Genomic DNA, 15690 nt, shown 5'->3' with positions numbered 1-15690 from the left:
GTTTTGCAGTTGTCGCAAGGCTTCGGCTACGTCGGGGGCGTACCCCGTTCGTATGAACTCTTCTAGTTCGGGCCCGTTCTCGGCTCGGCGGGCCGGATGTATCCACTGTTGTAGTTTCGCACGAGCCTTCTCGGGCTGGTCTCGAATTTGGGCGACAAGCCTCTCGGCGCTGGCCGCGGGCCAACTTTTCCAAGCGGGCCTTGGAGTGTCTCGTATGGTTTTATGCGGATTCTTCCTGCGGGCGGAAGCGGGGGTTTGCGGGGTTTGTTGTTCGGGGTTGGTTTCTACGTCTGGTCCCACGTATCTCTGGATTGGCAACACGGAATATCGATTATGCGGGTTGTAACTAGAGACACTTGTGGTATACGTCGGCGAGGGCGTAGGCTTCACTCGCGACGATCGCCAAAATCCGCTTTATCCGCGTTATCCTTGACAAACTCGGAGAAGATAGCCCGGATCTGGTTTGCTGATGCGGCCCGGTTCGGGCACATCCGGCTGATGTGCCCTTCCTGGCCGCAGTTGTAGCAGCGAGTGCTGCGGGCCGTAGCGGGGGCCTGGGCCCGGTCGATCTCCATGGGCGCGGGCCCCGTCGAAGGTCCGGCGACCGTGGTTGCCCCGTTTCCTCGGGGTGCGGCCACGGCCGGTCCGGGCGGCGCTGATTGCGGCGTTTCGGGCCCACCCGTTGAACGGGTTGCGGTTGCTGAGCCCGCTCTTGGCGGGGGCGGGTGCCGTCGGGGGCGTTTTGGCCCGAGGGTGGTTAACCTTGTGGCTTTCGTCGAAAATGCGGTAGCGGCGGAGTGCGCCGTCCTGCTTGATGGCCTCTGCCTTCCAGGCCTCGTAGGTGTCGGGGAGCGTGTCCTTTCGGTAGACCGCGTTCGTAACGCCCCGGAGCATACAGTTCTTGGCGACGAATAAGGTTGACGTCGTCGTAGTGCGACTTTGTTGAGAGAGTCGAGGACCGTGAAATAACTAGTTGCGTCCATGTCTTTGGTCTGGACGAAGGTTTCCATCTTCTGCTGCGCGATTTCGGCGTGAGCTTCCCGCGGAAGGCCGCGATGAAGGCTTTCTCGAAGCCTTCGTGACGTAGTATAAGCTGCGGCGGTACGGAGCTTCATGGCTTGGGAGACGTTTTCCTTCCACGTGACCGCGTTCCCTCCTTTGATGTAGGAGAGTGCGTGAGAAATCTTTCGTACCTCGTCGTTATAAACATTCGGGTTGGCTTCGAAGGCCAACCAACAATCGGCCAGGAAGGCGTCTACTTCGCTGGCGTCGCCCGTGAACTCCTTAGGGGAGAGACGGTTACTCGTGTGTTTCCCCGTGGGGCCGATGAGCCAAGTCCTCTCTGGCTTGGCGGAGCAGATCGTAGCTCTGCATGACTCCCTGCTGTACAGCTGCGTATTCCCCGTTTACTCGGGACAGCTCGGCCTCGAGGACCACTTGTCGATTCGTCAGGGCGGTGTTTTCCGCCTTGAGTTGCTCCATCTCCTGACTCGTTCGGAACAGATGGGCGAACAGGAACTCCTGTTGTTCGTTATGGCCCAGGGCCATGAATCGGGCACGTTCGTCCCCCTGGCTTGCGGGGGGTGCCCATCGTACTGTCGTGCTCGGTAGACATTTGTCGCGCTTCTTGCGTTCGTGGGGGAGGCTAATATTCTGTCAGCGTTGGGCTCGGGCCGTATCGGGGCGTCGGGGGGTTCGACTTCGAAGAGGTCTGAGGAGCACGAGAGATGGGTATTCGCCCGGAGAATAGACGATATTAGCCTAGCGACTACATCTTGTAAGTACGACTTTTATACGCTACGGTATTAGGGATGGATCGGATGGGCGCCAGGTCCCAGGGCGGATCGGATGGGCGCTGCGTAGGGTCGTAGGGGGTGAACGGAAGGGGTTGGAAGAATGAGGGGGCGTCCAGGAGGACGACGGTATATGGGCCCGTGCGGGCCCGTTCGGGCCCGTGCGGCCTTGCGGCCCGGACGGCCCGACCCGAACCGTGACACTCAGTTTATGTTGTGTCTGGATCAATGTGACCAGATGTGACTTGTGTGTTACGTAATTCTGACCAGCGCTCTGCGCGATCACGTGCTTTCTCCCGTTCCAAATTTCTTGCAATATATGCCGCAGATAGTCTTGAACTCGTGATTATATGTGATCAACACAATATAATTTGTTGATTGTCAAACTGGATGAACCCCCTCGTGGTGGGCTCCAGATGAAACGCTCGTAAAGGAAAGGGAGGGTGGGTGGAGAGATGGGTGATGGACCAGCCAAAGTGGGTGGATGGGGATGGATGGATGGGGTGGGGAAGAGAAAAGAAAAGAGAACTCAACAGAAACACAACACACAACACACACAACCAACTAACCCAACTAACCAATGTAATAGTCCAGCCAAATTCAAACTCCGATTCGTTTTAAGACGCGTGCAAGTACGGGGGCTCCAGCCAAAGTATATGACTGTTGCAATCCAGTCGTGTTCAAAATTTATAGGGTGTGTAGATAGTTGATTTGAGTAGACCTTCCGGCGCAGCGGCAAGCGTCGTGTGAACGTAGAGTGAAGATTCAATACAATATCGGACCGGCGGTGTTATCGGCTCCGGTGTCAATCAATGTCTTGGCGCTTCTTAATTCAATTCCGTTCCGTAGTGTACCGTAGTTGTAGTCGTAGTTGTCCAATAAATGCCCCTACCCTTTGGTAAGCAGGCCGTGTCCGTGTCCGTTTCCTTCCGTGAAGCCCTTACCCTTTGGTAATCAGGCTGTGACTGCAATCCGTGACGGGGATTCAATGGCCTAGTAGGTACATTCTGAGCTAATTATATAGATTTTCGCATCCCTCGCGACCGTCTCAGCCCCGCGCTACCATGGCGCAACCATAGCCTCCGTCTCCTTCATCGCCTTGCCCGTTGCTGCCACAGCCCTGGCCGTCGCGACCACAGCCGCCACCCGTTTCCACCACAGCCGCCGTCCCCATAGCGGTTGTCCTTCATCGCCCTTTGCTCCTCGCTACCTGGCTGTGCGCGTTTCACTACACGTTTCAGCGCGCGTTTCACCCACCCAGCGCGTCGCCTGTCCTTCAGCCGTCACCGTGACATCCAGGAGACCTTGGCCCTTGGCTCACCCGTGGATGGCGGGGTTCAAGTTTTTCTTGAAAAAGTCCTCCCAATTGGAAGAGTTAAAATTTCCATGTAAAGAATGCCTCTAATTGACAATGGGGTACCAGAAAAAAGATAAAGTAACATATCTTGGACCTTTCATTTAAGCCCTACCATCCACCAAGGGGGGGTTCAAGATCCTTATCAGGCACATGGGGTAGGGGGGGGGGTCCCCGGGGGGCACATAGATCATATCTCGGTAAAGGATTAGATCGCCATCTCTTCGCCAATCAGGCAGCAACTTTTCAAGGGCCAGTTTGACACTGGTATCTAATCTTCTAGTCGTTTTGATCTGACTAAGAAGATCATCTTCTGGTCCCTCGAAGTGTACTTGAGTTGCCCTGAATAATTCTGGCTTTAGGAGAATGACGTCCTTGTTATCGTCCTTTCCTTGATCATGATCGGCCCGTCGAGATAGCAGGTCAGCCTTCCGATTAAGCGCTCCGGGACGATGGTGCAGTGTGAAGTCATATTGTGACAACTCAGTGACCCATCGGGCTTGTTGGCGATTCAGCTTCTGGGGCTTCTTGAAATGTTCGAGGTTTTGATGATCAGTGAAGATCTCAAACGTCTCTTTAGCACCCATGAGGATGGCACGATATTCTTCCAGCGCGAACATGATGGCGAGCATTTCTTTGTCATAGATTTCGTAATTTCACTCTGTCTCTGTCAGGCTGTGTGACAAAAACCCGACGGGACGCCATACACCATTCTGTTCTTGACTAAGAATGGCTCCAATTCAAAGTGTGAATAGAAGCTACGGGGAATACACGGAGGGACCGACCTAGCAGGGGAGGATCCAAAGAGAAGAAACTCTAAGGGTCCGTCTGCTAGGGCGCCAACGATATACTGGTCATCCGTAACTGCCGACGTAGAGTGCAGAAGGCCTGAGCGGCGTCGCAGGCTCGTCCCAAGGTGATCGTTGGGAGGGTCTTGACGGATCGGTGATTGTGCGGGCGAAGGAGGTCGTGGACGATGGTCGGGGTGGGTCGGAGCGTCCGAAGGGGCGCCGGTCGCTTTACAGTTCTAGGCTGCGGCCATTCCATGACACCTTTAATCTTCACAGGATCCATTTTCATTGACTTGTGCGAGATAATCACTCCCAGGTACTCAATCTCAGTGCGTTCAAATTCACACTTTTTGGGTTTGAGATAGAGTTTGTGTGTCTGGAGAACCTCAAGCACCTGGCGAACAATTTTGCGATGTTCCTCCAGTGAATCCGTGAAAATAACAATATTGTCAAGATAGACGACAACATGTCCTTTGTTGATCAGATCACGCAAGATGTCATTCATCATTGTTTGGAATGTTGCCGGCGAATTGGTAAGCCCAAAGAACATGACTAAGGGTTCGAACAGTCCTCAGTTGGTTCGGAAAGCTGCCTTCCACTCGTCTCCCTCCTTGATGCGCACATTATTATAACCCCAACGAATGTCAAGCTTTGTGAAGTATCGGGCACCTTGGAGCTTATTGACGAGCTCAGAGATCAAGGGCAGAGGATAACAGTTTTTAATCGTCATCTCATTTAACTTCCGGTAATCTTGCACAGGTCGAAGAGAGCCATCTTTTTTCTTGACAAAGAAGGAGGCAGACCACAAGACAGAGGATAGATTTTGTAATCTACAGCCTTAGAGTCTGGCTTGAGTTCGATTGCATGATCCCATGGACGACGTTCAGGTAGAGAGTCAAATGATTCTTTGGCAAACACTTTGACAAACTCTCGATACTGATTGGGAATCTTCTCCTCGGTCATTCGTTCTTTGTCTCGACCAGCTTCTTCAGCCATTCGTTGCGCTTGGGTCTCTTTCAGTTGGAGATCAACTGCTGGACCAAAGTCCACGAGCAAGATCGACTCTCCTTCTTCCAGATCAGGGTCAGCTTGGAACTCTTCATCACGTGCATTGCATTCAACCGGACAGCGAGAAAACTTGATCTTTTGGGAACGCCAGTCAATTTCAGGGTTATGTTTGAAAAGCCAATCGTATCCAATGAAGACACGGGCTTTACCCAGTCCAGTGACAAGAAAGCGTTGCATTTCCCAGTGATCTCCAACACCCATGCGTAGTTCGACATAGTGTGTTATTTTGCCATGAGTATTCTCGGTGCCATCTGCGTTGCGGGCGACAATATGAGAGTCCAGCTCTTTCAACTCAAATCCTTCAGCTTGGGCATATGCTCGGTCAATGCAGGTCATTGTGCAACCATTGTCAAGCAAAGCCTTAATTGCGCGGACCTTGCCAGTCTCGGGAACCATGAGAGTTACTGGAACCAACATCTCATAGTGTTTACGTTCCCGTTGAAAGTCTTTCAGTTCCTGACTAAGATGATCTGGCTTGGATCTAGCTTGTCGCGCAGCAGCCTCTTGCATCCGGATAGAGTCTCGAACCCTAGTGTGCGCTGGGACTGGAGGTACAGTCACATCAGCCTCCGCCTCCTCACTTCCTCTCTCAGTCTTTGTTGATGTGGTTTTTTCTCCGCAGGCCTTTTGGAACTCAGTCCACCACTCATCTTTCTCAGCACGCTTTTGTTCCTTTAAGTTATGAAGACGATTCTGATTTTGCAAAACATGGATACGACGAGAGTTGTAAAGGAATTCATGTATGTCCTTTCGTAACATGTCCGAGTCGGTACCATAAAAAGAGTCCGTAGCAGGCATATCGGGAGTCGCATTTAATTTACTGAGAGGAGAATAACGTCCATATTTCGAATCAACAATTTCAGATCGCTCCGTCTCCTTGGCCAGGGGAGAGGAGCGCTTTAAAAACCTGCCTCGCGCAACTTCTGGATCAACTGCGTTAACGTGCCGTCGAACTTGTCACCCTCATCAACTTGAGCCATCAAGGCCCTGATGCTGAGATTTTTCTGAGGGGGGTCCAGGCAGTTGCGACTAATGTGGCCAATTTTGCCACAGTTGAAGCAGCGCAGAGGTTTCCACTTCTGTCGAGCGCGGTCGACGTCCATGGCATCAGGGTCCTTAGCAGGCGCAGCCACTTGTGGTACTGGAGCACGTGGAGCAGCGGGCGGAGTACGTTGGAACTGGGGAATGAATCCAAACGTCTGTCCGCGGCGGCCCAAAGTAGCTTGTTCCTAGACAAGTTTGCGTCGATCTGCATCAGATGCTCTTTCCATTCCAAATAGGTCTTGGACAGGGCAGTGCCTCCCACATAGATAGGACCAGTAATCTCCGTATTGACTAACTCTTCGAGAAGCTGGATCAGGAACACATCATATGCATATGGCTTGGCATTGGGACTATAGCCAGCCTGTTCTGCCAGCAATTCAAATGACTGGAAGAAATCGGTCAGCGACATCTTATTTTGACGAGTAGTCGTCAGCTTCAGATGCGCCGCCTGTGCGATGTTCGTATCCTTGAATGAGAGGTCCAGCTCCGTGATGAGATCATTGAATGTATAGGTGGCCGCAAGCGCACCACTCTTGAGGGTTCGCTTTTTCCAATTGCGCACCCAGTCAGCTGCCGTACATGTGGAGGCATCCGCGGATCGAAGGTACAAGACCAAAAACCAAATTTGTTTATGATCCGTGTCGAGCGCATCAGAGTATGCCGCAATATAGGTTGTGACAGAGCCATAGAAATTTTCCCAAAGCGATTTACAAATTATTAAAAAGATTTAACTGATAATATTGACCTACAAATCTCTCCTAAATAAACCTCAAACAGTCACAGCAGGCATGAAGCTTCTGTGGTTGCCCATACACAGCCATGTCAAGATTATATCGGTCAAGAGCCTGGTTAAACCGGTTTTCTTGTATACCATAATGGGGTAGCAGAAGTGGTTGACTGTTCTGCTAAGTATGTTGGCAGCAAAGACTGTACATAAGAAACCCATCCAGAATCGTACTCTGAGCCAGTTCAATCTGCAGTATTGGATCTATGTTCATGATCTTGGCTCTGACCTAAGCTGGCTGTATAGAGTGATGTAAGATTCATAGTTGATGTACTGGGGAATAACAATAATCAAATGATAGTAAGGGAAACAAAATATATAAAGCTCAATAAAATAGTTCCAAACCCAGTTTATATCTTTCACCGTGCTCTGAAAAGATGTTGTCCACTTTAGAGTCTACAATGGGTCCAGACCATGAAGGTACATGGGAAGACAAGGTCTGCCACATAGTTTGAATGCAGTGATACCTGTCACACATATCACAAGGTGGCACTGGAAATTTAATTATAGCACCGATGTCACACCATTTAAAAGCGTTGAATAAATGACTACAGTATATCCACACTTTGAAACCAAAAAATTGGCCGTGAGCTCTGACCTGCTGAAATATTTTGGTGACAGTCACTGCTAGTAATTGAATGAAATGGGTTAGTACTTGCCAAGCTGGATGTGATACAAAAGTCATATAGGCAGCTTGTTAAGCTTTGGCCAGTGATGATTCCCAACACTTTTCCTGTTACAATTTTGGCTACCCATCTTTCTTGAACCGCAATAACCAAAAAAAAAGTCTTGATTTATTCTTCCTTATTGTCAATTCCTTAAATCTTCTGTCCTGCTTTCTTTGCCCATTACCACTCAAGTGGTTTTAAAAGAAACAGAAAGAGATCATATTGGTTTATTTAGGTTATTCTTTAGTTCTCATGACAAATAAGGACCACATATTTTATTTGTCGCTATGGATCTGTGTTGGATTCGAACTGCCGACCACTGGATAATGACTGTTGACGTTAACTCGACGGATCGTGATTGTGGGAATTGATGCCAGTGCTTGACTTCTTCCACCATCTCGAGCGGCGTAGCCCCGCGTGCCCCAGCCTTGCAGTGACGCACGCGCCGCAAATTCGGATGTGGCGGAGAGGCGGCGGACAAGATGGCGTACTCTGGCTGTCTCGCAGCGTATGGACTCACTACTGGGTAACTATATATATTATAACACCGTCTAGCCGTCTAACTATGGGTGCAGGCCGTCGACAACAGCCATGCCAATGTCCAACATATGCAGGGCTGCACATCGGTTGCGTGCCGGTGCGAGTGTGCTGCTGCTGCTGCTGCCGCAACATCGCCGCTGCCTCGATCCGGCAGCCCGGCGCCGTATGCGAATGACATTATCGGGAAGGCATCGCACGCGCGTTGATGGGATGCAAAGCTAGCTCCATTGGGGTCGAAGTTAGCTTCATTGCTATTGTAGCATGGAGCGGGTTGCCAACCAGAGTGCATCTGATTGTCGTTGCCTCGGCTCGCGGCACCCGGCCATTGCCAGTTGGCGATGGAGTTTGGATTCAGTGTGCTTAACTCCCTGGTCACGTCCCATGGCATGATAGCCGAAGAATCGACTGGATGATGGACGGCGGCATCCGCACCGCAATTCGCCGGCCAGTTGAAATCATCACTCGGTACCTCTTCCAGTAACGAAACAGTGCCAGTCGCACCTCGGTATGGCTGAAGCGGTTCCGGGTAGACCTCAGCATTCTGTGGTGGTGGCATCATGATCGTCGATGTTGATGTAGAGGGGGTAGTCGGTGAGCGCGAACTTCCTGTCAAGGATTGCCAATAAAGCCCGGAATTCCAGCCCTGAAGGAGGGACTCAGACTCAGTCGCAATGGAAGCAGGGGAGCCAATGTGGTTGGACGCGCTCGACGCTGTCTCAAGCACAGCGGCGCGTGCCGGTGGTGCCGCAGGCAGCCGCCTTCTTCCTCGCCGTACCCGAGCTCGGCCTTGCGGTGGTCTTGTATCCAAGTCGATACGTGGTGGGCGCCGGTCATTGCGTCTCTCCGACCCTCCCACTGGCACTGGCTCGTAAACACACACGCGTTTGCTCTTGCGGCAGCGCAGACACCCCCCGGCCTCGGATTCCGTCATACACTGGGGCCATGGGTCAATCATCGTCATAGGTAGAGAGACACTGGCAGGAGCGCTCGCCTTTGTCTTGCTGGCGCGACAGTACGTGCACGCGCGCAAGACGCGAACGGGAACTCGTGCATGATGAACCGCGTTTTCATGGGGCCACGCGTTCGATCTCCTAATGGTGGACGACGCGGACTTGGAGCCTCTGGAGGGCCCGGGACCAACACCACAGGAGTTCATGCTGCTGAGGTAGTGCAGAACCTTGGCCGTCAAGTAGGAGGTTCTTATACACCTTTCCTCCGTCGATCGGGAGCCCAATTCGATTCCCACAACCAAAACGACCACTGATCACTGTCCCAAAGGGGTGATGCAAAAGATACACGTAACACACCAAGATGTTGTGAAGGCGTGAGAATTCCTCCAGCCAGGTGGTCATTGAGAAAGTCCGCGTGATTTGTTTGACCGGTACCCAAACCATCCCAACTGTCTCAGATAACAATAAAATATACACCTTGCTTTCTGATTTTGCCACATCTCCCATTCAAGTTGGTCTGATTAAGTCGATCCACTGCGAGCGCTCCGTTGATGCGGCGACACCGAATGCTACGCGCGCTAGGTCCAGACGTACAAACACAATTGTCTCAACACACGCAAGCATACTGCTATTTCTATTTTTTACAGTCAGAATTCTGACCTAGTCTCTATTTTACCGGCCAACTTTCCGCTTGATCCCGCCATGATATTTTCTATATTCACACCCCCGTTTGCGCGGTCGACGCCGACGCGACATGGCCTTCGCTCGGCGGCGGCGGGCTCGGGCTATTACTCTGCCACACCACCAATCGTCAGCCAGGTGCCGAAACACTAGAAAGACGGACACACACCACTGCCATCGTACTCATGTGTCCATCATCATCATCATCGTCCGAGTCGTCCTCTTCGACGTCCGACATCATCGCGCTCAGTGAGGCTAGCTCATCGGCGCCGTCGGCCATGTTCTGCTATAGGCAAGTGAGAAATATATAGTAGCGCGGTACACAGAGGCAGCGCACCATCTCCTCTGAGTTTTGCGTCTTGTCGGCCGCGGGCGGACGGGAAACAGACGGTGATGCCGACGCCAATGCCGGGGCCGGGGCTTGGAGGGCGCCAGCAACTGGACCCGGCGCGAATCGGAATGCACCCGGAGCAAGGGGCTGAGAAGATGAGTGGGTCACGGTACAAGGTAGGAGGCGAAACCTACCGCGCTCTGCGAAACAAGTTGCATCGCATCGCGAAGATGCACATCGCCCGACCCGGAACCCGACGCCTGTGCAGCATCGATCAATCATCAAACAGACCGAAACAAAGAAAGCGACGTACTTCCGCGCCGGCGTTGCGCGCATCAGCGGCGGCGGCATCTTTAAGCAGCACCATAATTGTTTGTTCGTCGAGGCCGGGGTTTGCCGCGAGCTACGGTGAGGCGATTAGAAAGCAGGTGGTGGTGATGGGGCGTGGTTCACCATCTGCCGAGTGAGCTGGGCGAGGAATGCGTCGTCCCGCGGCCCCGGTGCGAGCTCTGGCACTCGGATTCTAGCGCTGGCGGGCGGCAAATGGCTGTGCATGTGCATGCCGCCGGTATGCAAGTGGGAGTTGGAGTGGGCATGGGTGCGCCAGGGAGCACCCCCCTTGAGCACCGACGACGATGACTGTTGACACACACTTAGTCTGAAAATAATGACAAAAGTAGTAAGCGTGGGCACCTGAAGTAGTTTTTCTGACTCAGCGATCTCGTGCTGGTAATCTCGTTCGAGCTGGTCGAGAGCGCGCTGTCGGTATGTCATAAGTCAGCCATCAAGTACTATATAGCCTTGAGGCCCGCACCTGATGGGTCGAAGAGCCGATGGCTGGCAGGTCTGGCATCGTCATGCTCGGCTAGTGCTATATCAGTATGCGGCGTGGAAGCGGAAACAGGAAGGGCTTGAGCGGACCAGCATGCTCTGCATCCTCGCGATCTCGGCGTCGAGGTCGGCCTGCAGGCTTTTGGTGTCCATGAGAGAATTCATGCTCTAGACAGTCGCTGAGCCTCGTGCAAAAGCTATGGGAGCGAGGGAAGACGTACAAGTTTATAGTCTTCGAGCGCCTGCTGTAAGTCGCGCTCGCGGTCCATGTCGCTCGGGAAATGCGCTTTCTGGGCAAACGGATGAACCAATACCTTAACGAGTGAAATCAGACGACTCACCTCCTTCCCCTTGCCCTTCGAGCTCCCCTCTTCGACACGAAATGGCATCGGGGTCGGCGCCGGCATCGTCATGGGCGCCGGGGCGGGGACAGCCTGACGAGGGGCGGAGTGGACATGATGCTACAGCAACATGAGGAACAGATGACAAGAATGAGGTCACGACATACCCCGGCTTTGATAAGGTGCTGCTTGAGATGTTCGACCTCGCGGTTGAGCCCGTCCACCTCGCGCTGCTTGTCGTCGAGCGCGCGCGTGAGCACAGCGATGAGCATGGCTTGCGACCCGTGCGTATGCGGCTGACCGTGTGAGTGGGGGTGCGAGTGGGAGTGCGGATGCTCTTGGGCGAGCGGGGCGGCACCAGTCTGAGGGGTTGGTGAAACCGGCGCGTTAACAGGAGTAGCAGGATTCGGCGGCGCAGGGGAATTGGAAGGAAACATGTCCGTAACGCGAGGATACGTTCACAGAACATGTCATTTAAGGAGCCCGGGTGACGGAAGAGAACCCTACTTACCCTGAAATCGATGAGGAATCCCGCCGGCGTGGCGAGGTTATCTGGCATCGTCAGGGTCGCGCCGGTCTTCGCCGCGGGACATGAGGCTGGGAAGAGAGGACATCCGTTTGCGTGGTCGCTCCCTCAGCCTCGTGGACGGAGACGCTGGAAAGCGGCCGCGGCTCAGGAGGGCTGCCTCCGTCATGAGGGTGGAAGGAAAAGTTTGTTGACACGCTGAGTCATTAACTCGTGACTGTGTGAATTGATGACGGCACGATGACGCGTCTTGGTTTTCTCCTTCTTGAAGCGCCCGCTCTCAGCCTGTCCACGGACTATCTCCGACGCGCGCTCCTCCTGGTGCCTCCGAGTCCTGCCCTGATGATGGATTACTCGGACGTGGCACTCGCGTTGACAGATATGGACATGCTCCCGACGAAAACAAGCGCCGTACTTGCTTCTATGGAGAGACACCCGGTCGGTGTTACCACAAAAACGTGGCGACCGGCAGATCCAGGGCGCATAGCCCCGTGTCTCCATCTGTCGGTTTTTCCCCTCCGACGCTTCGTTACCCGACTCCGACGACAGCAGCGGGTTTTGTGCGCCCATCCGAAATCCACATAGAACATCAACGTCCTCACCCCCGACATGGGCTAGTCCACATCGACATCGATTCACTCCTGGTACAAAGTACTCGTATGTACATGACAAATCCCTTTCAAGCACCGGGTCTCTAACTGTGAGTACAGGCCATTGATAGCAACCACGCCAATCGCGAGCGGAGACAAGGCTCCCCCGCCCGCGGCGTGTCCGTCGCCTGGCTCTGCCAATGTGCTGGTGCTGTAGCGGCGCCATCGCCGAGCGGGCCGGTAACATTTCCTGTGGACATGGGAGCGAAGGCAACGCCCGTGCTTTCATGGAGGTGGGCATCACCTCCCGAAGCCGAAGTTGGCTCCATAATGATTGCCATTGAAGGACGGAGAGGCCGGCGCCGAAGCCGTGCTCATTTGCCAGTCGAAATCGAGGTGCGGCTGACTTGGCGCGAGCGACTCGCCCCGGACCGCGGACCCGGGCCACTGCCAATCACCGACGGACTTGGAGTTTAGGAAGTCGAGCCCATTGGTAGTTGGCCATGGCGGAATGGTCGACCGGCGGAACGATGCTGATGTGTCTGATTCTGCAGAGGATTGCCAATCAAACCCGGTATTGAAATCGCAGGCCTCGAGGACAGAATCAGCCGCAATGGAAGATGGCGCCATTGGTTCGGGATCAGCCGCACCGCGCGGCAATACTGGTGCAGGCAAACGCCTTCTCCCTGGCCTAACCCGTCCTTTAGTGGTTCCGGCTCGTGGTGGCTGCCGGTCATGGTTTCTCTCCGGCCGGGGTACCGGCTCGTAGATACATACACGGCCGCTCTTCCGGCACCGTACGCACTCTTCGGCTTGTGACTGGGACATACACTGAAACTTGTGCTCAGTCGCTGCTTATTTATGTATCCTGATAATAGGACTTACCTTGGTCTTGCTGGCGTGGCAGTGTGTGCACGCGCGCGATACGCGGGTTAGGAGCTGAGCATCGGAGGCAATTTGGTTGTTGAGTGAAGCATCGGAGGCAATGTGGTTGTTGAGTGAACCATCACGAGTGGTCACTTCCCAATTGAACTCGGGCCCATGGAGGGTTGCTGGTGAAAAGTTCATCGGCGATGCGTTAGCCTGCTGCCTGCGTGGTTGCAGGATATAAGTACCCGGTTTGAGACGGTTCTCATGGGAGCCCGACCCTAGATTTGACGCTAAATACTTGTGTTACTGCGAATACTTACTGGAAATTAGTCATCATCTTACCTATTCGGGTCATCGATGTGATACAAAATCTCCATTGTGCTACTGTGCACTGAAATGATAATGAATTCAGCTGAAAATCGATAGGTGGTCAGATATGCATGATACCTTGAAATGTCCCAAGTTTGGCACTTTTTGATGCTATAATTATCGAGTAATTTGAGAATTTTGTCGAAAATTACACTTTATGAGCTATAAAAATGCATATCTGTACGGGGATATCTCATTGGATATTAGTGTGATTTTTTCTCCTTTTGGCTACCAACAACCCCAGTATCTAGCCAGATTTGACACCACCTCGACAACCTTAGACCAGGAGGTTATGTAACTGTGGCAGCAGCCCATGGTTAACAGTTATAGACATTAATGATCCAAAATAACTAGTGGCCTTCGGCACATGCAGCCGCATGTGGTCCGTGGAGACCTTGCTTCACTTTAAATTTCCATTATCAAATTCTGTGTAAAGGCTGGGGCCCAGCTGAGGCTTGGCATGAGCTGGAGCTCCACTGGCACCAGACGTAAATATTAGCCAGAAGCCAGGAATGCACTTAGCACTGTAAACTAATTCAAACGGTTCGCAGAGAAGCAAGCCGGGAGGATGCAGGCTATCATATTAGTGTGACTTGTTTGTTCATGTTTGTTCCTGACATTTACACTTGTTTGGCTGATGGAATTTCAACCGGATGGGACCTGGTGAAGCAAGATATTAATAATCAATCAGTCACCACATGGAGATGGATACTGTACTAGTTCGTTCAATTCTGCGGGCCTGTGACCTGTGACATGCGTGGCAGAAATGTGCAATTCAGCCAAGAGAGATGCACTCAACAAAGACACAACACACACACTGGGCCGTTTCCGGAATTTTTCCCTGTGAAAAGTTAGGTAAAAAATTTGAACTTTTTTTTTGCCAACTTTTGCCCGAAAAATGTCAGAAAACAAATGAAGTCTTTTTTTTAACTAATTATTACTAAGAAAAATGACTGACTCACACGGCACATTCAAAAATTTCTTTTCCAACAGAAAGGTGAATTGAAACTAGCTATTTAAATCCATGTTTTCTGGTAAAAGAAATAATGTATTTCATTTCATCAGGAAGCATCTAATGTTGTCGTCCAGATTCAGCACTGTCTTGATGAGTGGAAGACGGGTGTCCGCATCCAGCAGAAGTTTGAGGAGACAGTTGTCACGCCGAAATACTACGCCATGCTATTTGACATCATGTTATGGAATTCCGTGGACCTTGCCTTCTCCGACAAATTACGCACCAAATGGGCAAGGAGCCTTCGGTATACTCTGCACTTGACTTGAATTGGCTGCTGATAAGAAATGTCAGGGTCGCCGCTGGTATGACTGACGAGCAAGTGTCGGTCGAGGCCTTCGTTACCGATGCCATCAAGGAAAAGATTCGTCAAGAGCAGGAAGGCAGGGGGGGAGATACGGAGTCTGAAGACGACGATCGTAGCATTAGACAACAGAAATTGCAATTTTATTTCCAGTTTCTGCACCCAGGGATGAAATACAATAGTATCAATAGTCAATATAGCAGTGTACTGCCCATAGCGCTGTATGTAGGTATGGAGGATATGAGCTGCTATGGGAGCAGGGCCATAGCTATGACTGTTTGCTATGGGGCGCTATGGCAGTGCTATATAGTGGGCACCTTGTCTACACTACTACAGCTGCTATCGAAGCTACTGTAGTGCTATTTACTCAGGACCCGTGCTTCCTGATGTTGAATGGAAACAGAAACAAAAATAGTTACTTTTTGCATCCCTTTCAGCTGCAAAAAAAAGTCATCTTTCTCTGCTCATGAAAGGTCATCTAAAATATAGCCTTTGTCCATATCTTTCTGTCTACTAAAAAAAGGTGACCTTTTTGAGTAAAGGAAAGCTCCCCGGAAATTCCCTCTTTTAAACTTCCTTTTTGGGCCAGGAAAAAATTAGTCTGCCAATGATCTTCCGATGAGCGACAGGTAAGCGGCAGGTGAGTGGCAGATGATCGGCAGACAGACCACAGATGCTTGGCAGATGAGCGGCGGCTATCCTGCCTGATCATGTGAATGATGACTTACCTTCAAGTTCTCCTCCTCCAACTCGTCCAACTTCACCCTTTCATTCAGATGTTGTTATATATTACTTGGCATTTCCAAATACGTAGACTAGATATATCAATTAATTCCAAAAGAA

General features: G+C 51.9%; 1 protein-coding gene across 1 annotated transcript; it reads right to left on the bottom strand.

Annotated features, from left to right (window-relative positions):
* Positions 1 to 9710: 9710 nt before the first annotated feature.
* Positions 9711 to 11735, bottom strand: MIND_00192500 (uncharacterized protein; the record flags this gene model as incomplete). The annotated part of the gene is made up of 13 exons (XM_037358833.1): positions 9711 to 9785; positions 9843 to 9959; positions 10011 to 10151; positions 10199 to 10264; positions 10318 to 10407; positions 10458 to 10643; positions 10698 to 10763; positions 10819 to 10869; positions 10926 to 11003; positions 11057 to 11125; positions 11177 to 11296; positions 11344 to 11538; positions 11688 to 11735. 13 exons carry the CDS (start codon positions 11733 to 11735, stop codon positions 9711 to 9713), a joined length of 1302 nt encoding a protein of 433 aa, XP_037223928.1.
* Positions 11736 to 15690: the final 3955 nt, after the last annotated feature.

The sequence above is a fragment of the Mycena indigotica genome (genome assembly GCF_014461135.1).
Source record: "Mycena indigotica strain 171206Taipei chromosome Unknown Mind.scaff0002, whole genome shotgun sequence".
Lineage (NCBI taxonomy): Eukaryota > Fungi > Basidiomycota > Agaricomycetes > Agaricales > Mycenaceae > Mycena > Mycena indigotica.
The sequence above is the reverse complement of the archived record's forward strand: the minus strand, read 5'-3'. Positions and strand labels throughout refer to the sequence as shown.